This window comes from Ascaphus truei, chromosome 12, assembly GCF_040206685.1.
Source record: "Ascaphus truei isolate aAscTru1 chromosome 12, aAscTru1.hap1, whole genome shotgun sequence".
In the NCBI taxonomy this organism is placed as follows: Eukaryota; Metazoa; Chordata; class Amphibia; order Anura; family Ascaphidae; genus Ascaphus; species Ascaphus truei.
In genome coordinates, this window is record NC_134494.1 from 40104841 (window position 1) to 40130134 (window position 25294).

Below are 25294 nucleotides of genomic sequence, written 5' to 3' on the forward strand. Positions count from 1 at the left end.
GGGGTTCCTTACAATGCATCTGATCTCAGATGCGCTATTAGAGAGGGTTGGGGTTCCTTACAATGCATCTGATCTCAGACACGCTATTAGAGAGGGTTGGGGTTCCTTAGGCTGCCCTTATAGTGCCCGCGATGGCAACATCACCCGAAAACAAAACAATTGACTCCGTCGCCCGCACTTATTGAAAGGGCGAAGGAGCGACGTCGCGTCTGGAAAATTGGTAGCGGGTTACAGGTAGAGGTGACAGCCTCTGAACCAATCAATCACCCTGTCGCCAGCGACGTAGCCGAAAGTTGAAGTATAACTTTCGCTGCTGGCGACGGCTGACGTCATCCGTCGCGGGCACTATAAGTGCGGCCTTGTCTCTACACCTATTCAGTTACTAAACCTTTAAAGGGTATGATTCTGCTATAGGACCTGGGCGTTTGCCCTTTTGGGACCTGCATAATATTAGTGGTTGCTCACTTCCCCCTATTGTGTTTGCCTTATTTTAGGACAAGTGGACAATTGTCCTCAGACTATACCCTTTAAAGGTTTAGTAACTGAATAGGTGTAGAGGCATTACTTGGTCCCCCTATTCATATAGCCATTATGGCTGATCCTAAACACCTACTCTAGTGTTATTAGAATTAATATTGCGTTTAACGTTCATTTTAATATCCCTTATTTTATTTGAATATTGATTAAAAAGAATTTATTATATCAATTCATAAACCATCCAGCAGGTGGCTGAGTGCTCATACTGGGTTTCTGTTTCTCACGTAGTATATCTCTATTACCTACCGGGGGGGCACAGTCACCCCCATCATTCATTTTAGCTGATGCGGGGGTACCCTTACCAGTTAACGTTCCTCAGAATTTCACAATAGAATTATTGGGTTCCTTAACCCCAAAAAGTGGAACACTGGTTGAAAGGTTAGTAACGATACCGGGCCCCGCGCACATCCTGCGGCTTTGGCAACGTCTGTGCCTCTAGCTGAGGTCTGCCATACCCACCAATGGGCACAACGCAAAGAAACCAAACTCTGCAATAGAAAAGAGATTCTGTTAACTTGTTTGAAGGAGATCAGCATTTGTAGGCTCCCACTGAAAGTGTATTCAAAGCATGGCGCGGTCACCAGGCAGAGGTGGCAAAAGCGGGTAAGGGTCGAGGTGTATGTGGGTAGAATAATTCCTATAGGAAACTACAGCACAGAAATACAGGATTCCAGTGTAAACCGAGAAATTGTTAAATGGGTCCTGTGAGGTGATACGAGGGAACTGTCAATATCTGTATATAAAGGGGCAGTTCTGCCAGGGGGGGGGGGGGGAGGGGGAGATTTCCATGTTTAATAGGTTAAAGCAGAAAAAATGTGAAAGCTTTAAGTTCTGTAGTTTTTGATACTTACTGCAGTTTTAAAATTGTATTATTCAACTCTTAATGCCATGTTTTTTTTTTCAACTTAAATTTTTATTAAAGACGTACATGGTTTAAATACATAGCATACAGTTGTAACACAGGAGCAACCTCCCATTGATACAAATCAGCCACGTGTAGATACTTACAAATACAGACATACAGGGCAGACAGACAGACAGACACACAACTCCCAGGGAAAAAGGGGGAATGTGGGGGGTCCTCCTACCATGGTTCCGCTTCTTGCTTTGCGCCGGCTGGCTCTCTGCGTCTGAGAAGACAGAGTGCTCTCCTCGTGTCGCCCATGACCTGCACCAGAGTCTGTCTATGTGCTTCTAATCTGTCCATATAGTCCCTTTCGCCCCTATTGAACGTCTTCAAGAGAGAACGCACTTACCTCTATTAGTGCCAAATCGTAGCCCTTTCTACCCCTGGTATGTCTGTCTCTTAATGCCATTTTAATGCATGCCTGGATTTCTACATAGCAGGTTTATCCCACCTCCCCAGCAGTGCAAGAGCTTTGTAACACTTTCCTGTTTGTGATCATGTGTTGCCAATATTCCCAGCAGTTTGAACTGCAAACTGTAACAGTAGATAATGTTACCTTAGTAATATAAGAATACATTGTAGCTGCTGAGTTGCACTGACAAACAGCCATTAAGTTAGGCACACAATTGGAATGGTTACAGATGTATAATAGGAGCACCAAACGATTGCCAGTATGGGTAGGAATGCAGAATGATACGTCACACGCTTTACATATACAAATAATAAGAAGAAAAAAGAGGGCCTATAGAACTGCTACTTTAATGGAATATTCAGCGTTATTAATATTTGGAATAATTGAGGCGCCAGTAAAAACGTAACATTCCCAGGGTAAACCGAGGATTACAGAGGTTATTACAATCTTTTATCTAGGGTCCTTTTGGTAATAAGACTGTCAGTCCTCCGTGCCGCAGGGAAGTTGTTAAATTGTGCTAAATTCTTTGTTTGCAAAGTAATTATGGTGTCATCGTTATTATCGTTAATCTATAAAACAGAAAATGATGTTTGTTTGCTGTGCCTCTGGGGAATCAGATTGGACCGTCGGTCCGTCACTCCGCCTCTGGCCAATCTGATCGGTCCGTTGGCCCGCCCCCGCACAGCTCTCATTGGCCTGCGTGGTTTGCTGACCACACCCACCCCACTGGCACACTCAGAACCATCACCGCCTGCTCTCACCTCAGAAAGTATCCCCAACGCAAAATTTCATCCCCTGCGGACTACACACCACCTCAGGTACCCCCGTGGTCCCCACACAGACACGTGCCAGGACCCCTGCACAAACCACCACCATCAGCTCCCACATACACCGTCCGGTGCATCGTCGCTGCATAACCCACCACCCTCACGTCCCCCCTCCCTCCCAGACGCCTTAACCCCCCTCACCCCACTCTGCTGCCCCGGGGTGGGGGGGGAGAACAGGGCTCAAGTCACTCACCGCACTCTGATGCCCGGCGCAGAGGGGGGGGGGCAGGGGGAACCGGGGCTCACTAAGCTCTGCTGCCCAGCGCCAGGGGGGCGCTGCATAACCCTAAACCCCACTCGCCCCTGCACAAGCCACTCACCCCACTCTGCTGCCCGGCGCCGGGAACCAGGGGGAGACTGGGGCTCACTAATCTAACCCACTTACACCACTCTCCTGCCCGGCGCCAGGGGGGGGTTAGGGGGGGGAGAGAAACGGGCCTCAAGCCACTCACCGCACTCTGCTGCCCGGTGCAGGGGGGAACGAGGGGGAGACCGAGGCTCACTAAGCTAAGCCCAGTGTAAGGAGAGGAGCGGGACCGTATTAATCAGCACTAAACTGGCTGGAGAGAAACTTGTACCTACGGTTACAACATCCCTTCTGCGTGTGTACTATATACTTTATATATGTGGGTTAGGGAGGTATAGCTTTATTTATATCGCGCTTCACAGCAGTAATACACGTGACAGAATATTCTAACACATACTGGGAATAAGCACTTGAGACATAAAAGTAACATTAGGAAGAGGAGTCCCTGCTCCGAAGAGCTTACAATCTAATTGTTAGGTAGGAAGAACGCACAGACACAGTAGGAGGGGATTCTGGTAAGTGCGTCTGCAGGGGGCCATGGTTGATGTATGAGGTGTATAGTATTAACCACGGAGCTACTCATATGCTTCGTTAAAGAGGTGTGTTTTAAGGTGGTTCTTAAAGGTGGATAGAGAGGGTGCTAGTCGGGTATTGAGGGGAAGGGCATTCCAGAGGTGTGGGGCAGTCAGTGAGAAAGACTTAAGGCGGGAGAGGGCTTTAGATACAAAAGGGGGTAGAAAGAAGACATCCTGGAGCAGAACGCAAGAGTCGGGATGGTGCATAGCGAGAAATTAGGGCTGAGATGTAAGGAGGGGCAGAGGAGTGTAAAGCTTTAAACGTGACGAGAATTGAGTGTGAGATGCGGGATTTAATAGGAAGCCAGGAGAGGGATTTCAGCAGGGGAGACACGGAGATAGATCACTAGTAGAGTGATTCTGGCAGCAGCGTTTAGGATAGATTGTAGGGGAGACAGGAAGGCCGGACAGCAGGAGGTTACAGTAATCGAGACGGGAGAGAATAAGGGTCGGTGTCAGAGTTTTAGCAGTCGAGCAATCTTTGCAATGTTGTAGAGGGAAACAAATGTCAGGTTTTAGCTGCATTGTGAATGTGAGAAGGGAGTCAAATGTGACACCTAGGCAGCGTGCTTGTGATACTGGGTGTATGATAGTACTGCCCACAGGAATGTGGAAGGAGGTAGTAGGGCCAGGTTTGGGAGGAAGTATAAGGAGCTTCGTTTTTTACATTTTGAGTTTCAGTCGGGGGAGGGCCATCCAGGATGATATAGCCGAGAGACATTCAGAAACTTTAGCCTGCACAGCAGGTGTAAGGTCAGGGGTAGAAAAGTAAATGTGTGTCGTCAGCATAGAGGTGATATTGAAACCCAAGAGATGTAATTAGGTCACCTAGAGTGTGTGTACAGAGAGAAGAGAAGGCTAATGTGTGGCCCCTGAGGTATGTCATGTTGCCCTAAATTGAGATGCATTCAGTCTACATGGATGAATATCAAGGTTTGACGTTTAATCGGACAGTTACCTTTAACGAGAACATAAAAACAAAGCAACCAACAAGACCACCGCCTCTGCTGCTTGCGAACGGCCCGGAGACCCAAGAGTTTACTGAGCCAGGTGGAATCCGTCTCATGTTGGAAGTGTGGCACTATTACCGGGGGAACAGGAGGCCTTGTGTAAGAGGCAGGTATTCTCTGCAAACCTCCACGTGACAGCAGGATTCACTGAGATCTCCACCTGCCCTCATCCGCCATTCTCGGGGGCTCCGGAGTTAGTGACCAAGCAGTAGAACATCTCCAGGGTTAGGAACTGCCTGGGCCGGATCACTATGTGTGGGCGGATGTCGGCTATGAACGCAGCAGCGACCTTGGGTTCCCATTTGTATCGCTACAAAACGAGAGAGAGAGGGGGAGAAGGAGGGGGGAGGAGAGGGAGAGGGGGGGAGGAGAGGGAGAGGGGGGGAGGAGAGGGAGAGGGGGGGAGGAGAGGGAGAGGAGGGGGGAGAGGGGGAGGGAGAGGGGGGAGGAGAGGGAGAGGGAGGGAGGAGAGGGAGAGGGGGGGAGGAGAGGGAGAGGGGGGGAGGAGAGGGAGAGGGGGGAGGGAGGAGAGGGAGAGGGGGGAGGGAGGAGAGGGAGGGAGAGGGGGGGGAGGAGAGGGAGAGGGGGGAGGAGAGGGAGAGGGGGGAGGAGAGGGAGAAGGGGGGAGGAGAGGGAGAGGGGGGAGAGGGGAGAGGGAGGGGGGGGGGGGAGAGGGAGAGGGGGGGAGGAGAGGGCGAGGGGGGGAGGAGAGGGAGAGGGGGGGAGGAGAGGGAGAGGGGGGGAGGAGAGGGGGGGGAGAGGGGGGGGGAGAGGGAGGGGGGGAGAGGGAGAGGGGGGGAGGAGAGGGAGAGGGGGAGGAGAGAGAGGGAGACCTCCAGTTAGAATTCATGGCCAGGATTCGTTAGATTATATCCGTATTGCACATTCCTCCAAATACAAAGTCTGAACCTTAACTTACAATATACAGATATTTCTTGCTCTTGGGAACTGTGCACTTTTGTTAACAGGTTCTGGTTTTGCAGAATATATAGAATAACATCGTACTAATGTAAACATCCATGTTACTAACGATTTATGACAATGTTATGTGATAAAGGAGCAAAGTATGGAAGTATCGCAGAAAAATAAAAATGTTCCTTAAGCGGAAAATGTTACTGCCATTGACCTTAGAAACGCATACGAAGCTAGCAAGTTGTGTGTAATGTGCTCTGCTGACGCGTGCTCAAGTCGCGTGTCACGTGCTCTGCTGACTCATGAACAAGTCGCGTGTTCTGCTTACTTGTGAACAAAGTCACGTATGACTTGCTCTGCTGACACGGGACCAAATCGCGTGTAACATGCTCTGCTGACACGTGTACAGCGTGGATCCAGAAACTTAAACACACCATTTTTATTTGGTGGGACACCGTGTGTGCTGCTCTTTGTCTTTCCTTGGACCTGCTCTCTGCGGAGGGAAACCCTCTCACCTGTATTAAATAGGCCGCTACCATAGTAGCGCTGCGGGAGCGCCCGGCCTTGCAGTGGATGTAGACGCTGTCCCCCCTTAGCTGGTGCTTCTGCACGAATTTCACCCCTTTCTGCAGGTGCTCCAGGGTGGGGACTCCAGTGAAATCTACAGTGCTGAGTCTCAGCTGCTCAACGCCCAGAGCTTCCCACTGCTGCAACGGGGAACAAAACAGGGTTATTCCTATTCCGCTAGTCTCTCCACACCCAGAGCTCCCCACTGCTGCAACGGGGAACAAAACAGGGTTACTCCTATTCCGCTAGTCTCTCCACACCCAGAGCTTCCCACTGCTGCAACGGGGAACAAAACAGGGTTACTCCTATTCCGCTAGTCTCTCCACGCCCAGAGCTTCCCACTGCTGCAACGGGGAACAAAACAGGGTTACTCCTATTCCGCTAGTCTCTCCACACCCAGAGCTCCCCACTGCTGCAACGGGGAACAAAACAGGGTTACTCCTATTCCGCTAGTCTCTCCACACCCAGAGCTCCCCACTGCTGCAACGGGGAACAAAACAGGGTTATTCCTATTCCGCTAGTCTCTCCACGCCCAGAGCTTCCCACTGCTGCAACGGGGAACAAAACAGGGTTACTCCTATTCCGCTAGTCTCTCCACACCCAGAGCTCCCCACTGCTGCAACGGGGAACAAAACAGGGTTACTCCTATTCCGCTAGTCCCTCCACACCCAGAGCTTCCCACTGCTGCAACGGGGAACAAAACAGGGTTACTCCTATTCCGCTAGTCTCTCCACACCCAGAGCTCCCCACTGCTGCAACGGGGAACAAAACAGGGTTACTCCTATTCCGCTAGTCTCTCCACACCCAGAGCTTCCCACTGCTGCAACGGGGAACAAAACAGGGTTACTCCTATTCCGCTAGTCTCTCCACACCCAGAGCTTCCCACTGCTGCAACGGGGAACAAAACAGGGTTACTCCTATTCCGCTTGTCCCTCCACACCCAGAGCGTCCCACTGCTGCAAAGGGGAACAAAACAGGGTTACTCCTATTCCGCTAGTCTCTCCACACCCAGAGCTTCCCACTGCTGCAACGGGGAACAAAACAGGGTTACTCCTATTCCGCTAGTCTCTCCACACCCAGAGCTCCCCACTGCTGCAACGGGGAACAAAACAGGGTTACTCCTATTCCGCTAGTCTCTCCACACCCAGAGCTTCCCACTGCTGCAACGGGGAACAAAACAGGGTTACTCCTATTCCGCTAGTCTCTCCACACCCAGAGCTCCCCACTGCTGCAACGGGGAACAAAACAGGGTTACTCCTATTCCGCTATTCTCTCCACACCCAGAGCTCCCCACTGGTGCAACGGGGAACAAAACAGGGTTACTCCTATTCCGCTAGTCTCTCCACACCCAGAGCTTCCCACTGGTGCAACGGGGAACAAAACAGGGTTACTCCTATTCCGCTAGTGCCTCCACACCCAGAGCTTCCCACTGCTGCAACTGGGAACAAAACAGGGTTACTCCTATTCCGCTAGTCTCTCCACACCCAGAGCTTCCCACTGCTGCAACGGGGAACAAAACAGGGTTACTCCTATTCCGCTATTCTCTCCACGCCCAGAGCTCCCCACTGCTGCAACTGGGAACAAAACAGGGTTACTCCTATTCCGCTAGTCCCTCCACACCCAGATCTTCCCACTGCTGCAACGGGGAACAAAACAGGGTTACTCCTATTCCGCTAGTCTCTCCACACCCAGAGCTCCCCACTAGTGCAACGGGGAACAAAACAGGGTTACTCCTATTCCGCTAGTCTCTCCACACCCAGAGCTTCCCACTGCTGCAACGGGGAACAAAACAGGGTTACTCCTATTCCGCTAGTCTCTCCACACCCAGAGCTTCCCACTGCTTCAACGGGGAACAAAACAGGGTTACTCCTATTCCGCTAGTCTCTCCACGCCCAGAGCTTCCCACTGCTGCAACGGGGAACAAAACAGGGTTACTCCTATTCCGCTAGTCCCTCCACACCCAGAGCTTCCCACTGCTGCAACGGGGAACAAAACAGGGTTACTCCTATTCCGCTAGTCCCTCCACACCAGGCCAAACAAATAGGAATTAAGCCCTGTCCAGTTGGGAGCGGGGAAAATGTAACTAATCCGTCGGCCTCTACAAAGGCTCCTCCCCGACCTCTCTTCCTTGGAGAGTTGCAACGATGTGGGAAGCTGATTTGTTTCTTTTGAAATTAAGACAATTTCTTTTTCTAACGGGAGAGTGTTTCTCAATCAAGCGTTTACTCTACCCTTGTCCCGCCTTATCTTTATTAGAGAGCCAATAAACCATATTTACAAATTAACTTTATAAAAACGACCATTTTAAAATATTTGTAGATGTTGGATTTTGATTTAAGGCTCACTGCCCATTAGAATACTTTGAAGGGACTGTCCCTTTGAGCGATCATCGATGACCCCACGGCCCTGTGCCCTCTGACCCCTCACCTCGGCGGAGTTACAGAGCAGCCGGGTCTCGTATTCTTCATTCATGGTGATCACGCCGCGAACATTCTCTTCATTAATCAACTGCAAAAAAAGAAGCAAGGCTGTCACACGTGGACTCTCCAACACATGCAGCTCTGCTTACTGCGGTCCATGGGCGGTTCTGTATCCCTCTTCCTCCTTCCCTCCTGCCCCAAGCAGGAAACATGGTGCCAACTCCTGCAATGCTGCTAAAGTAGCAAATGGCCACACATCGAACCAGCGTCACGAGAACCCAGTGTCACAAAACCTATATAATAAACATTACTAAGGAACTTCAAATGTGTCCACAGACATATCCTAACGTAGTACAGGTCTATGGGCACAATCAATATACGCAAGATGGAATATGAATAAAGATGACAGAAGAGGTCAATGGTACAGTACTATTAAACTTCTAAATATTGCAATAATGTCACAAAACCATTAACCGCTACACACACAAATCTAAGGACTGAAGTTACACTAAGGAAGCAACCGGTGCTATCAGATGTAGCACAACAAGATATAAGATAAAGATCTCAATAAATGTATAATAAACCTGTGGTTATAGCATAAATAGATCTAACAGCAGGATTAGTAACAGAGGGAGTCTGGTTTCCACGAATATGAAACAATAGGCTAACTCAGAAAGCATGGAATAATTCAATAAATAGCAGCAGAGTTCATAGCATAAAAGTGATCCAGTTTCAGCACGCGGAAAACCATAACCTGGCAAAACGAGCATGAAATAAATCAACTAATAAGGCACAGCTACGAGGGACCAGCGCCAGTGCCATCAAGGGGGGCCGGCGCCAGGGCCATCAAGGGGGGCCGGCGCCAGCGTCATCAAGGGGGACCGTGCCAGCGTCATCAAGGGGGACCGGCGCCAGCGTCATCAAGGGAGACCAGCGCCAGCGTCATCAAGGGGGGCCAGCGCCAGCGTCAAGGGGGGCCAGCGCCAGTGTCATCAAGGGGGGCCAGCATCATCAAGGGGGGCCACCGCCAGTGTCATCAAGGGGGGCCAGTGTCATCAAGGGGGGCCACCAGTATCATAAACCTGCAATTACCATTGCTGGCTGACCGTACCGGGTGTGCACTTGTGGCATTATACCCACAGTACTGTGAGTATTTCTTTTCTGGATATTACCTTGGTTAACATACCATTAATGGTAAAGCTGTACTGTCATACTTCTCTGCGATATCATCCTGGGCGGCCCTCCGCCGACTGAAACTTAACATGGCAAAAACAGCTCCTCATACTTCCTCCCAAACCTGGCCCCACTACCTCCTTCCACATTACTGTTGGAAGTACCATCATACACCCAGTAGCCCAAGCACGCTGCCTAGGGGTCACACTCGACTCCTCTCTCACATTCTCCTCTCACATTCAAAACATTTCTAAAACTTGTTGCTTTTTCCTCCGCAATATAACAAAGATACGCCCTTTTCTCTGCTGCTCGACTGAAAAAACTCTGACACAGGCCCTCATTCTCTCATGTCTGGATTACTGTAACCTCCTGCTGTCCGGCCTTCCTGCCTCTCACCTGTCTCCCCTACAATCTATCCTAAATGCTGCTGCCAGAGTCACGCTACTCTTTCCTAGATCTGTCTCAGCATCTCCCCTCCTGAAATCCCTCTCCTGGCTTCTGATCAAATCTCACATCTCACACTCCATTCTTCTCCTCACTTTTAAAGCTTTACACTCCTCTGCTCCTGCTTAGGCTGAATACATTGTGAGGGAGACCTCGCAGAAGCGTCCGCACGGGGCGCGATCAGATTGCCATAAGACAGTGATTGCGCCCATAGACCGTGTGAGCGCATGCGGGCGGAGGCAAGGGGAGGCACACGTTGCGCAAGAAATCAGTTTCAACTGAGTTCTTGGCACGACACGCAGATCACGTGAGCGGTTTGCCCAATGAGGGCGAACCAGCTCTGTGATGCCCGTCGACCATGGCCGGGGAAAGCAACCGCTTTCCCACAGCCTCCGCGCAGGCGAAGGCACCATGGCTCGGGCCTTTGTTGTCGGCACTATAACCGTTGCCTTACATCTCAGCCCTAATTTCTCGCTATGCACCATCCCGACTCTTAGGCCTTGCCCCCGCTGCCTACTACAGCGTCCGCTGTGGCGGACGCTGCGCGCACGAGAGCCCTACCCTCAATGGCGCCGGGCCCGCAGCGCTCGCGCGAGAGCTGCTCCTGCTCTCAATAGAATTGAGAGCAGGACTCGCGTCGAGCGATTAGACACGCCCCCCGGAGGTTCAGCCAATGAGGGCGAACCTGCCGGGTGACGTCATGGCCGCGCCCCCGTCACTCCCCCCGGTCTCTCCTCTTGCAGTGAGCTGCAGACCGGGGAATCGGCTGAACGCGCCGCCAATATCGCGGGCGCGCGTTACAGCGTCGTGACCGGGGCCTTAGCCTTACATTCTGCTCAAGGATGTCGTCTCTCTACCCCCTTTGTATCTAAAGCCCTCTCCCGCCTTAAACCTCTCACCGACTGCCCCACACCTCTGGAATGCCCTTCCCCTCAACACCCGATTAGCACCCTCTCTATCCACCTTTAAGACCCACCTTAAAACACACCTGCTTAACGAAGCATATGAATAGCACTGTGGCTGATACTATACACATTATACATAAAGCTTGGCCCCCTGCAGACGCACTTACCAGAACGCCCTCCTACTGTCTCTGTACGTCCTTCCTACCTACCAATTAGATTGTAAACTCTTCGGGGCAGGGACTCCTTGTCCTATATGTTACTTTTATGTCTGAAGCACTTCTTCCCTTCATGTATTATTTATATTACTTGTTATTCATATGATTGTCACGTGTATTACTGCTGTGAATCGCTGTGTACATTAATGGAGCTATATATAAGACATACATACCTAAACTTGGAGTTACTCCCATCCAGACACTGAAATAAAGCAAAAGAAATAGGAAAACACCCTATCTCAGTGTCTGGATAGGAGTAACGCCAGGTTTAGGTTTGACTTACTCAACATAATGTTTCCCTCCAAAAGCCATACTTCAGTGGGTGGCTGGGAGTAACGCAGAGACAGAAGAAATGCCATGTTATTTGAAGATAGCAGCCTTCTCCTGAAATAACAGGATGTTAACCCTATGATAATGAGCTCTAGTGCAGACATTTGGGCAAATAACGCCAATTGCCGATTTGGGTAACATCACATTATTTGCTGCCATTTGATGGGAGTTTAGCGAGGTGGAATGTTTACAAAAGCTTCGGCATGTGGGTCAGGGGGGGAGACCTTAGGTGGAACCTTAGGTAGAAATGGCCTTTATAAGACAGGAAGTGGAGGATCCAGGGCACTTCGGATTTGCAGAGAAGAAATGTATTCTTTTAGTGGCACACACTGTGTGTCACTAAAAGAATACATTTCTTCTCTGCAAATCCGAAATGCCCTGGATCCTCCACTTTCTTTCATATACTCTGAAACTACACCAGACAGGTTGTTTCCCTGAACCACGGATCACCGGTACACTAAAAGCAAGTATAGTGCTGATATTACTACATTTAAAGGTGTGCAAGACTATTCTCTTGACTTTTCCAGCGACCATAGCCTGACATCACAGGCACTAGAAGTGTAGCCTTATGCACACAGCATATCTAATACATATTTGAATAATGGGCAGGAATTGCCCCTCCTATTGTATCCCACCCCTATTGTATCCCACCCCTACTGTATCCCACCCCTACTGTATCACACCCCTATCCTATTGTATCAGCCCCACCAGCTCACAGAGTATTAACCCCATGCACACGAAAGGGGGCGCCACGTGCTAACTGCTGCGCATGCGTAGTTACCGTCTGACTCATTCCCCTGAAGGGCAGCGCGCCCAGGAGAACCGTCTCGTCTATCCGGTGGTACCACTGCCGGCGGGTGAGCTGCTCCATGAGCACGGTGTACAGCAGGCTGGGGTAGAATATCACGCGCGCGCCCAGCGCCAGCAGCGGCATGTTCCTAGTGCGTGTCACGGCCGGCCCCTGATGCGCTTCTCGGCCGCCATGTTTGCTACTGGCACTTCCGCCCTCCCTCTGCCCTGCTCTGCTTCGTTCTGCTACCGAGCGGTAGCGGAGCGCCGCCATGCTTAGTGAGGGCAGGTCTGACTTCCGGTGCCAGGTGAGGGCGCTCCAGCCATGGCGCTCTCTTCCAGGGGTGACCGGAAGAGACTCGGTGACGTCAAGGTCCTTTATGTGACGGAGTTCCTCTGTGGGCGGTTGAAGACGCTGCAGAGACCGTGTGTGTGGCAGAGTGACGGGACTCCTCACAACATGGACCCTTGTGACGTCATATGACTTAACTGAACGCAACTGGGCCCTGTGTGACGTCATTTGACACCACAAGGCCACTGTACCGTGTGTGGCATACGGGCACCTCCACACAACTGTGCCATGTGTAACTGCACAACACAACGGTGCCCTGTGTAACTGCACAACACAACGGTGCCCTGTGTGGCATACGGGTCACTTCCATACAACTGTGCCCTCTGTAACTGCACAACACAACTTGGCCTATTTGTGACATACGGTTAACACAAGTGGGGCTGTTTCTGATGTGTATGACACCTACACAAAACTGGGACTATTTGTGACATGACACCTAAACACAACTGTGCTTGTTTTTGACAAGACACCTAAACACAACCAGACCTGTTTATGACATGCCTAAACACAACCGGGCCTGTTTGTGACATGACACCTATGCACCACTGGGCCTTTGTGACATGACACACCTAAACATAACCAAGCCTGTTTGTGATGACACAAACACAACCGGGTCTGTTTGTGACATGCCATACCTAAACACAACGGGGTGTTTTTGTAACCTGGCACACCTAAACACATCTGGGCCTGTTTGTGACATGACACACCTAAACACTGTTCAGTGAACCCTCCAGATTGTAATCTCGGGCTCATTCAGTAAACCCCAATGGGGCGACAGGTTTTTATTGTTGTACATAATAGGACTAAATTGCTTTTCTATTTTAAGTACTAGGTCGCCATGGAAACAAAGGTATTTGTGCTTTGCAGTCTCTGTTCAGAGGCTCAGTACTGGGATTGAATGACAAAGCCCTTTCCAGGCTCATAGTGTGCACAGCGCCGCCAGTATCATTACACGTACCAAACTAACCAGTCACGCTATACATATAGACTGGCCTGCAGTGTGCACATGTAATGCTGCAGAGGCATGACAGCCAGAGCAGAAATAACGCTTTTATTTCGCATGTATTGCAGAAGCCTTGGAATCGCAACTAGAATCAGTATATCATATATTTTATGTATTGTACAAACCAGACATGTAGGGTTGTGGGGAGTGACAAAGTGACATTTTACCAACTCTCCAGTTCTCACCTTCCCCACCACGTCACCTCAGACACGCTGCAACGCGACGTGCGCGCGCTCATTCGCCACCCTTTCGCTTTGGTGTGTGTGTTTTCAAAATGGAAACGACCGGCGGCGGCAAAGTACAGCGTTGTCGCCGCTGCACTTGAAGAAGACAACTGAAGTTGTGATTTCAAGCGGCAGGCGCGTCACGTGCACTTCGCCAGCCAATCACAAACACAGGTTTGTTTTTTAAAGTCCCGCCTGCAATCGCGTCATTCTGTGTGCTGGGATGAGCACACATCGCCCAGCAGAGGCGCGGATGCGCGGATGCGTAGCAGCCTGTCTGAGCTCAGCCTAATCTTTTCCTCCATCACAATAACTCACCTCCCCAAGCACCAGAAGTACGTACTAGTGTACTTTTTATATTATACTCCCAGGGGACCACCATGTTATATTGATACTCCCATGATATCTATGTATAGTATGCACACGCACATGCAAATACCGTATTTCCTCCATTGTAAGATGCACCATTCATTTAATAATAATTTTCAGGGGAAAAAAGAAACTACATTAAATATACAGAAACAATGTTCTTACTTTCAATGCTGCATCATAGTGAAGTCTTTTTGATGACATTTTAAGTGATAATTAGTGATCCCTTCCATGCACATGCGCAGGCAATGACAACTTAAATGAAGGCATCTTCAGCCTCATAGGGCAGCAGCAACCTCCTGCTCAGCACTGCAGCGGTGGCGCTAGGGTTGGCAGCATCTCGTTCTAGGAACGTCATTACGCAACGCAGGAGATCACGTGATCCTCAGTTGACTCGCATTAGCAGCCATATTGGTACAGGAACCATACCCGTTTTTCAAGGACATCGATAGTCAGGCGCATCACGATTTAAAAAATGGTCAAATGTGAAAAAAGTGTGTCTTAGAATCGAGAAAATACGGTATATATATACATACATACATACAGGCAGTCCTCGTTTTACAACGTTTCGCTTTACAACGAATGGCTTATCCAACGCTATGCAATGCATACCTATATTCATTTTTACAACGCCAAAACGGCTTATACAACGCTCTTACGATGCTTTGCAAAGTTGTTTATGTGTATATAATATATATCATATTATATTATACTATATAATATATTATATTATTAAATTACATGATATATTATGTTATATTATATATATAATACAGTATATACACTATCTAATGTATGTGTGTGCTGCATATCTTATTGCTTGAGTAAAATATTTTGTGTATTTTAGCATTAAAAATGCCCTCAGGAACGGAACCTTTCATTTAAACAGTGTTCCTATGGGAAAACGTGTTTCGCTTTAAGACGTTTCGCTATCCAACGCCATTTTGAGTAACGCATTGTGTTGGATAACCGAGGACTGCCTGTATATATATATATATATATATATATATATATATATATATATAAAACAGTGTTCGACAAACCTATACATTTGCACGCCCCGGGCGAGTGGATTTAACATCGTGGCGAGCTCCTATTGGCCCAAGCAGCACACGTGTGGTACTAGGTGGCGAGTAGATTTTTTTGGTGATTTGTCGACCACTGTGTGTATATATATACATACATATACACACACACGTATATCTTTATTTATAAGTGTCATCCAGGTATATAGCACGTCACAGCAGTAATACACATGAAATAATAATATATTATAATACAATGGGAATAAGTGCTGCAGACATGAAAGTAACATTAGGAAAAGGAGTCCCTGTCCCGAAGAGCTTACAATCTAATATATATATATATATATATATTGCAGATGGTGTTTATTTATGTGGTATACAGTGAGTCCTTCAGTGGCTCCTGTCTCAGCAAGCATCAGCAGTACAACTACTTTTTATTGTTAAGTCACTTCCACCATAACCTGAGCATGTGACCCCCAGGTCCAAAACAATCCCCCCGTCCCTCTCAGTCGTACCACCCATCCCTCCCAGTCATACCCCCTGTCATACCTCCCCCTCATACCACCGTCATACCTCCCCCTCCCAGTCATACCCGTCCCTCCCAGTCATACCCCCCATCATAACCCCCTCCCAGTCATACCCCCCATCCCTCCCAGTCATACCCCCCCATCCCTCCCGGTCATACCTCCCCCTCCCAGTCATACCCACGTCATACCTCCCCCTCCCAGTCAAACCCCTGTCCCTCCCAGTCATAACCCCCATCATACCCCCCCTCCCAGTCATATCCTCCTCACATGAGTGGTTGCCCCCCCCCTAACAGTCATACCCCCCCTCTCACATGATTGGTCGCCCCCCCATCCCACCCAGTCATACCCCCCCATCCCACCCAGTCATACCCCCCTATCCCACCCAGTCATACCCCCCTCTCACATGATTGGTCACCCCCGCCCCCCCCTCACATGATTGGTCTCCCCCCCCCCTTCCCAGTCATACGCCGCCTCTCACATTATTGGTTGCCCCCCACCTCCCCCCTCCCAGTCATACATCCCCTCTCAGATTATTGGTCGCCCCCCACCTCCCCCCCTCCCAGTCATACGCCCCCTCTCATATGATTGATCGCCCCATGCCCCCCCTCCCAGTCATATGCCCCCTCTCACGATTGGTCGCCCCCCCCCCCCTCCCCGTCATACACCCTCTCTCACATGATTGGTCGCCCCTCACCTCCCCCCCTCACAATATTAGTCGCCTCCCCCTCCCCCCTCCCAGTCATACCCGCTCCCCCCCTCCAAGTCATACCCCCCTCTCACAATATTGGTCGCCCTCCCCCCTCCCAGTCATACCCCCCTCTCACAATATTGGTCGCCCTCCCCCCTCCCAGTCATACCCCCTCTCTCACAATATTGGTCGCCCTCCCCCCCTCTCACAATATTGGTCGCCCTCCCCCCCTCCCAGTCATACCCCCCTCTCACAATATTGGTCGCCCTCCCTCCCAGTCATACCCCCTCTCTCACAATATTGGTCGCCCTCCCTCCCTCCCAGTCATACCCCCTCTCTCACAATATTGGTCGCCCTCCCTCCCTCCCAGTCATACCCCCTCTCTCCCTCCAGTCATACCCCCTCTCTCATAATATTGGTCGCCCTCCCTCCCTCTCAGTCATACCCCCTCTCTCACAATATTGGTCGCCCTCCCTCCCTCCCAGTCATACCCCCTCTCTCCCTCCAGTCATACCCCCTCTCTCACAATATTGGTCGCCCTCCCCCCCTCCCAGTCATACCCCCTCCCAGTCATACCCCCTCCCAGTCATACCCCCTCCCAGTCATACCCCCTCTTTCACAATATTGGTCGCCCTCCCCCCTCCCAGTCATACCCCCCCTCTCAGATGATTGGTCACCCCTCACCTCCCCCCCCTCCCATTCATACCCCCCCTCTCACGATTGGTCGCCCCCGCCTCCCCCCCTCCCACATGATTGGTTGACCCCCTTCACCCCCTCCCCCCCTCTCACATTATTGGTCACCCCCCCACCTCCCCTCTCCCAGTCATACCGTCCCCCTCACATGATTGGTCTCCCCCCTCCCAGTCATACACCCCCACCTTACCCCCCCTCCCAGTCATACCCCCCCTCTCCCAGTCATACCCCCCCTCCCTCCCAGTCATGAGTCATCCCTCCCTGTCATCCCCCCCTCCCTCCCAGTCATAGCCCCCCTCTCCCTCCCAGTCATACTCCCCCCTCTCCCTCCCAGTCATACTCCCCCCTCTCCCTCCCAGTCATACTCCCCCCTCTCCCTCCAAGTCATACCCCCCTCTCCCTCCCAGTTATACCCCCCCCCTCCCTCCCAGTCATACCCCCCCTCCCTCCCAGTCATAGCCCCCCTCTCCCTCCCAGTCATACTCCCCCCTCTCCCTCCCAGTCATACTCCCCCCTCTCCCTCCCAGTCATACTCCCCCCTCTCCCTCCCAGTCATACTCCCCCCTCTCCCTCCCAGTCATACCCCCCCTCTCCCTCCCAGTCATACCCCCCCTCTCCCTCCCAGTCATACCCCCCCCTCCCTCCAAGTCATACCCCCCTCCCTCCCAGTCATACCCCCCTCCCTCCCAGTCATACCCCCTCCCCTCCCTCCCAGTCATACCCCCTCCCCTCCCTCCCAGTCATACCCCCCCTCCCTCCCAGTCATACCCCCCCCACCCTCCCAGTCATACCCCCCCCCACCCTCCCAGTCATACCCCCCCCCACCCTCCCAGTCATACCCCCCCCCCACCCTCCCAGTCATACCCCCCCCACCCTCCCAGTCATACCCCCCCCACCCTCCCAGTCATACCCCCCCCCACCCTCCCAGTCATACCCCCCCCCACCCTCCCAGTCATACTCCCCCCCACCCTCCCAGTCATACCCCCCCCCCACCCTCCCAGTCATACCCCCCCCCCACCCTCCCAGTCATACCCCCCCCCCACCCTCCCAGTCATACCCCCCCCCACCCTCCCAGTCATACCCCCCCCCACCCTCCCAGTCATACCCCCCCCCTCCCTCCCAGTCATACCAGTCATACCCCCCCTCTAACATGATTGGTCGCCCCCTGCCCCCTCTCACATGATTGGTCGCCCCCCGCCTCCCCCCTCTCAGTCATACCCCCCCTCTCACATTATTGGTTGCCCCCCCTCCCAGTCATACTCCCTCTCTCACATGATCTGTACCCCCCCTGTCATATCCCCCCCCCTCTCACATGATTTGTTCCCCCCCTCACAGTCATACCCCCCCTTCACATGATTGGTCGCCCCCCGCCTCCCCCCCTCTCACATGATTGGTCGACCCCCGCCTCCCCTCCTCTGACATGATTGGTCGACCCCGGCTCCCCCCCCCTCACATGATTGGTCGCCCCCCGCCTCCCCCCCTCTCACATGATTGGTCGCCCCCCGCCTCCCCCCCTGCCCGCCTGGTGGATCCGCCCGGAAGTGCCGCCATTTTGGATATTCTGCGCGCAGGGAGACGGAGAGAGGCGCGTGACCCGGTGTCTGCGAGCGGGAAACGGGTAACGGGATCCAGCAGCCCCCCCACCATAAACCGGGGAACCCCCCTTCGCAACAACCGCCTGGAGCCCCCCTTCCCCATCTACCCGAGGTAACGGGATCCAGAACCCCCCTCTCCCCAACTCCACTCCGGGGACCGGGCCTCCTCTCCCGGTGCATCTCAACCGGGTCACCCTCTCCCGGGCCTCCTCTCTCGGTGCATCTCTCCCGGGCCTCCTCTCCCGGTGCATCTCAACCCGGCCCCCCTCTCACGGGCCTCCCCTCCCGGACCCGCCCTCAGGTAACGGACCCATCGGCCTCTGTGCCGAGTAACGGGCCTCTCCGCTTCTCCCCGGGCGGGTCTCTCACATGGCCCAGGCCTGTCTCATGTCTCTGCTCAGCCTCCCTTCCGGGGGATTCGGCCACCCGGGGATTCGGCCTCCCTCCCTCCCGGGGATCGATTCGGCCTCCCACCCGGAGATCGATTCGGCCTCCCTCCCGGGGATCGATTCGGCCTCCCTCCCGGGGATCCGGCCGGCCTTCCTCCCAGGGATCCGGCCTCCCGGGGATCCGGCCTACCTCCCTCCCGGGGATCCGGCCTCCCTCTCGGGGACCCTTCTTTCCGGGGGATTTGGCCTCCCTCCCGGGATATCCGGCCTCCTTCCCAGGGATCCAGCCTCCCTCTCGGGGACCCTCCTTTCCGGGGGATTCGGCCTCCCTCCCAGGGGATCCGGCCTCCTTCCCAGGGATCCAGCCTCCCTCCCGGGGATCCGGCCTCCCTCCCGGGGATCCGGCCTCCCTCCCGGGGGATTCGGCCACCCGGGGATTCGGCCACCAGGGGATTCGGCCTCCCTCCCTCCCGGGGATCGATTCGGCCTCCCTCCCGGGGATCGATTCGGCCTCCCTCCCGGGGATCGATTCGGCCTCCCGGGGATCCGGCCGGGATCGATTCGCCTCCCTCCCGGGGATCGATTCGCCTCCCTCCCGGGGATCGATTCGTCCTCCCTCCCGGGGATCCGGCCGGCCTTCCTCCCGGGGATCCGGCCTGGATCGATTCGGCCTCCCTACCTACCGGGGATCGATTCGGCCTCCCTCCCGGGGATCCGGCCGGCCTCCCTCCCGGGGATCCGGCCGGCCTCCCTCCCGGGGATCCGGCCGGCCTCCCTCCCGGGGATCCGGCCGGCCTCCCTCCCGGGGATCCGGCCGGCCTCCCTCCCGGGGATCCGGCCGGCCTTCCTCCCGGGGATCCGGCCGGCCTTCCTCCCGGGGATCCGGCCGGCCTTCCTCCCGGGGATCCGGCCGGCCTCCCTCTCGGGGACCCTCCTTTCCGGGGGATTCGGCCTCCCTCCCGGGGATCCTCCTTTCCGGGGGATTCGGCCTCCCTCCCGGGGATCCGGCCTCCCTCCCGGGGATCCGGCCTCCCTCCCGGGGGATTCGGCCACCAGGGGATTCGGCCTCCCTCCCTCCCGGAGATCGATTCGGCCTCCCTCCCTCCCGGGGATCGATTCGGCCTCCCTCCCTCCCGGGGATCGATTCGGCCTCCCTCCCTCCCGGGGATCGATTCGGCCTCCCTCCCTCCCGGGGATCCGGCCTCCCTCCCTCCCGGGGATCCGGCCTCCCTCTCGGGGACCCTCCTTTCCGGGGGATTCGGCCTCCCTCCCGGGGGATTCGGCCTCCCTCCCGGGGGATTCGGCCTCCCTCCCGGGGGATTTGGCCTCCTTCCCGGGGGATCCGGCCTCCTTCCCGGGGGATCCGGCCTCCTTCCCGGGGGATCCGGCCTCCTTCCCGGGGGATCCGGCCTCCTTCCCGGGGGATCCGGCCTCCTTCCCGGGATCCGGCCTCCCTCCCGGGATCCGGCCTCCCTCCCGGGGGATTCGGCCACCCGGGGATTCGGCCTCCCTCCCGGGGATGGATTCGGCCTCCCTCCCGGGGATCGATTCGGCCTCCCGGGGATCCGGCCGGGATCGATTCGGCCTCCCTCCCTCCCGGGGATCCGGCCGGCCTTCCTCCCGGGGATCCGGCCTCCCGGGGATCCGGCCGGCCTTCCTCCCGGGGATCCGGCCGGCCTCCCTCCCGGGGATTCGGCCTCCCTCTCGGGGACCCTCCTTTCCGGGGGATCCGGCCTCCTGGGGATTCGGCCTGCCTCCCTCCCGGGGATCCGGTCTCCCTCCCGGGGATCGATTCGGCCTCCCTCCCTCCCGGGGATCGATTCGGCCTCCCTCCCTCCCGGGGATCGATTCGGCCTCCCTCCCTCCCGGGGATCGATTCGGCCTCCCTCCCTCCCGGGAATCGGTTCGGCCTCCCTCCCTCCCGGGGATCGGTTCGGCCTCCCTCCCGGGGATCGGTTCGGCCTCCCTCCCGGGGATGGGTTCGGCCTCCCTCCCTCCCGGGGATGGGTTCGGCCTCCCTCCCTCCCGGGGATGGATTCGGCCTCCCTCCCTCCCGGGGATGGATTCGGACTCCCTCCCGGGGATGGATTCGGACTCCCTCCCTCCCGGGGATGGATTCGGACTCCCTCCCTCCCGGGGATGGATTCGGACTCCCTCCCTCCCGGGGATGGATTCGGACTCCCTCCCTCCCGGGGATGGATTCGGACTCCCTCCCTCCCGGGGATGGATTCGGACTCCCTCCCTCCCGGGGATGGATTCGGACTCCCTCCCTCCCGGGGATGGATTCGGACTCCCTCCCTCCCGGGGATGGATTCGGACTCCCTCCCTCCCGGGGATGGATTCGGACTCCCTCCCGGGGATGGATTCGGACTCCCTCCCTCCCGGGGATGGATTCGGACTCCCTCCCGGGGATGGATTCGGACTCCCTCCCTCCCGGGGATGGATTCGGACTCCCTCCCTCCCGGGGATGGATTCGGACTCCCTCCCTCCCGGGGATGGATTCGGACTCCCTCCCTCCCGGGGATGGATTCGGACTCCCTCCCTCCCGGCGATGGATTCGGACTCCCTCCCTCCCGGCGATGGATTCGGACTCCCTCCCGGCGATGGATTCGGACTCCCTCCCTCCCGGCGATGGATTCGGACTCCCTCCCTCCCGGCGATGGATTCGGACTCCCTCCCTCCCGGGGATCGATTCGGCCTCCCTCCCGGGGATCGATTCGGCCTCCCTCCCTCCCGGGGATCGATTCGGCCTCCCTCCCGGGGACCCCCCCTCCCTCTTTCTTTTCCTTATGTGTTGTCCTCGCTAACAAACATCTCCCTTTCTCTTTTCAGGAAACTGAATATCGGGCACGCTGGAGTTCCAGGACGCTGATAGTCTCGGGGAATTCCCAACACGGTAATGCGAGACTTTAATATTAACTACCACGCCGCCTCCAAATGTTAGTTGCGTATTTATTTCAAACAGTGTGAATGTATGCCACAGCTTCATATTAAAAATAGTTCCATTTTGCCAGCATCTGTATAGCTAGGTGTTTAAGTTTATTTTTAAAAATAATGGCATGGTTTTGGGTGAAAGGATGAGATTGGCATACTGAATCGTGGGCAGTTGGGTGATTGTGCATGGGGTACATTAAATATATGTATGTCAATTTAGTGTGTAGATAGATATAACATTTGAAGTGTAAATATAATTTAAAGCACATCCAACCCCACCTTTTTTAAGTAAGAAATTTGTTAATTACTTGTTAATAATAACTAATCACCTCCTTGCTGCCAAAGACAGAGGTCACTACACTCTGCTCATATTACTCGACCTCTCTGCAGCATTTGACACCGTGGACCACCCTCTTCTCCTTCACATTCTCCATACTCTTGGTATTCGTAACAAAGCTCTATCCTGGATCTCCTCCTACCTCTCCCATCATACTTTGTGTCTCTTCTGCTAACACCACCTCCTCTATCGATCTCTCTCTGTGGGGGTACTGAAAGGGTCTGTCTTGGGACCTCTTCTCTTTTCTCTGTACACACTCTCTCTAGGTGACCTAATCACATCTCTTGGGTTCAAATATAACCTCTATGCTGATGACACAAATTTACTTTTCTACCCCTGACCTTACACCTGCTATACAGACCAAAATCTATCAATGTCTCACAGCGATATCATCCTGGATGGCCCTCCGCCGACTTAAACTTAACATGTCAAACACAGAGCTCCTCATACTTCCTCCCAAGCCTGGCCCTATTGCCCCTTCTACGTTACTGTTCGCAGCACTATCATACACCCAGTATCGCAAGCACGCTGCCTAGGGAAACATTTGACTCCTGCACATTCACAATGTAGCTAAAACCTGTAGTTTTTTCCTTCGTAACATTACATAAATACGCTTTTTCCTGTGTCCCTCTACTGCTGAAACTAACGCAGGCCCTCCATTCTCTCCCGTCTCGATTACTGTAACCTCCTGCTTTCCGTCCGGCCTTCTTGTCTCCCCTAAAATCTATCCTAAACACTGCTGCCAGAATCACTCTACTCTTTCCTAAATCTATCCCAGCGTCTCTCTCCTTCTGAAATCCCTCTCCTGGCTTCCTATCAAATCATGCATCTCACATTCTATTCTGGTCTTCACTTTTAAGGCTATAGACCCTCCTGCTCCTCCTTACATCTCAGCCCTAATTTCTCGCTAAGCACCATCTCGATTCTTGTGTTCTGCTCAAGGATGTCTTCTGTCTACTCCTTTTGTATCTGAAACCCTCTCCCACCAAAAGCTCTCCCTCACTGCCCCCACGGATCTGGAATGCCCTTCCCCTCAATATCCAACTGGCACCCTCTCTCTCCACCTTTAAGACCCATCTTAAAACTCGCCTCAACGGAGCATATGAGTAGCACCGTGGCTGATACTATACACCTCGTACTTCGACCTGGCCCCTTGCAGACGCACATACCAGAACGCCCTCCTACTATCTCTGTACGTTCTTCCTACTTACCTCTTGGATTGTAAGCTCTTCGGGGCAGGGACTCCTTTTTACTAATGTTACTTGCCTGAAGAGCTTATTCCAATTGTTATATTATTGTCGCGTGTGTTAGCACTGTGTACATTAATGGCGCTATATTCATGAAGACATACCTACATACAAGTTGTATGGTATATGATCATGTATATTGTGGCAAGCTGAGCCCAGGCACTTACCTAGGTCATCGATAACCTGTTATTTCCAGTAAGGGGCAGATGTGAAGCAAAACAAGTGGCAACTGGAAGAGTTTAGGAAGATGCTTGTGGCATAATGATATCGTCGGACTGAATATGCAATCCAACTTTTTCATGCATACTCACAAGAGCCTAGCATGGCAGCCTGGGGAGAAACGGCATTGAACTGTCAATTGTTGCAATTGGGCTGCATTTTCTGCTGGTTAAGCTGTAGGGGAACTGCATTTAGTAAGGGGGTTGTGGTAGTATACAGAGGAAAGGAGGGTGTGGAGCGATATGGGTACGGATTGTAGTGTGGAAAGGCAGGTAAATGGCATAGTGAGATTCGTCCCATAACTTTCTGCTGCAGTCGTGCCGCACATCGCTCGGTGATAGCTGGGAATATGGCTGCTTTTTTACTTTGGGTTTTCACATCTGTCTGATTCTTGATTTTGATCTTTCAGTAGTACTGCTATTTATTTATATGATCCAGTATAACACCCTCACACTGACACCCACACTGCAGAGCCAGTATAACATCCTCACACTGACACCCACACTGCAAAGCCAGTACACGAGTGTACTTAAAGTGAGTGTACTTAAAGCGGGGGGTATGCCTGTATAACCATCCTCACACTGACACCCACACTGCAAAGCCAGTGTAACCATCCTCACACTGACACCCACACTGCAAAGCCAGTGTAACCATCCTCACACTGACACCCACACTGCAAAGCCAGTATAACCACCCTCACACTGACACCCACACTGCAAAGCCAGTATAACATCCTCACACTGACACCCACACTGCAAAGCCAGTATAACCATCCTCACACTGACACCCACACTACAAAGCCAGTATAACCACCCTCACACTGACACCCACACTGCAAAGCCAGTATAACCAGCCTCACACTGACCCACACTGCAAAGCCAGTATATCATCCTCACACTGACACCCACACTGCAAAGCCAGTATAACCATCCTCACACTGACACCCACACTGCAAAACCAGTATAACCAGCCTCACACTGACACCCACACTGCAAAGCCAGTATAACCAGCCTCACACTGACACCCACACTGCAAAGCCAGTATAACCATCCTCACACTGACACCCACACTGCAAAGCCAGTGCAACCATCCTCACACTGACACCCACACTGCAAAGCCAGTATAACATCCTCACACTGACACCCACACTACAAAGCCAGTATAACCAGCCTCACACTGACACCCACACTGCAAAGCCAGTATAACCATCCTCACACTGACACCCAACATTTGGAAACTAGCGGTCTTTACTGCAGGGTTACTGGCCATGTAAAAGATCCGATTGTACCAATGTCTGATTTCATCTCACTAATGAAAGACACGGTAAGTCAGGATATTGAGGCCGCCTATTCTTTTTTTTTT

At 53.3% G+C, this 25294-nt stretch overlaps 2 protein-coding genes across 20 annotated transcripts in view; one reads left to right on the plus strand and one right to left on the minus strand.

The window, feature by feature from the left end:
- Window positions 1-4487: 4487 nt before the first annotated feature.
- Window positions 4488-12767, minus strand: PTPMT1 (protein tyrosine phosphatase mitochondrial 1). The gene is made up of 4 exons (XM_075567463.1): window positions 12323-12767; window positions 8482-8562; window positions 6003-6194; window positions 4488-4885 (listed from the first exon to the last, which is right to left on the minus strand). Exons 1-4 carry the CDS (start codon window positions 12602-12604, stop codon window positions 4742-4744), a joined length of 699 nt encoding a protein of 232 aa, XP_075423578.1. The 5' UTR covers window positions 12605-12767; the 3' UTR covers window positions 4488-4741.
- Window positions 12736-25294, plus strand: part of CELF1 (CUGBP Elav-like family member 1) — a 38669-nt gene continuing 26110 nt past the window's right edge. For 8 of the 19 annotated variants that reach the window (XM_075567448.1, XM_075567446.1, XM_075567450.1 and 5 more), the window contains exons 1-2: window positions 18730-18918; window positions 22028-22091. The gene's annotated coding sequence lies outside the window, so the exon portion shown is untranslated. Of the gene's footprint in view, window positions 12759-18707; window positions 18919-18938; window positions 19108-22027; window positions 22092-25294 lie in introns of those variants that run through there. The other 11 variants (XM_075567438.1, XM_075567444.1, XM_075567436.1 and 8 more) reach the window with 7 other exon arrangements.

Excerpts from the sequence above, each read along its gene's own strand:
- PTPMT1 (XM_075567463.1), bottom strand. The coding sequence starts at position 12,604 with ATGGCGGCGCTCCGCTACCGCTCGGTAGCAGAACGAAGCAGAGCAGGG. Across the intron at positions 6,195-8,481 it reads TGCTCTGTAACTCCGCCGAG|CAGTGGGAAGCTCTGGGCGT; the intron begins GTGAGGGGTCAG and ends TCCCCGTTGCAG. Across the intron at positions 4,886-6,002 it reads TAGCGGCCTATTTAATACAG|CGATACAAATGGGAACCCAA; the intron begins GTGAGAGGGTTT and ends CTCGTTTTGTAG.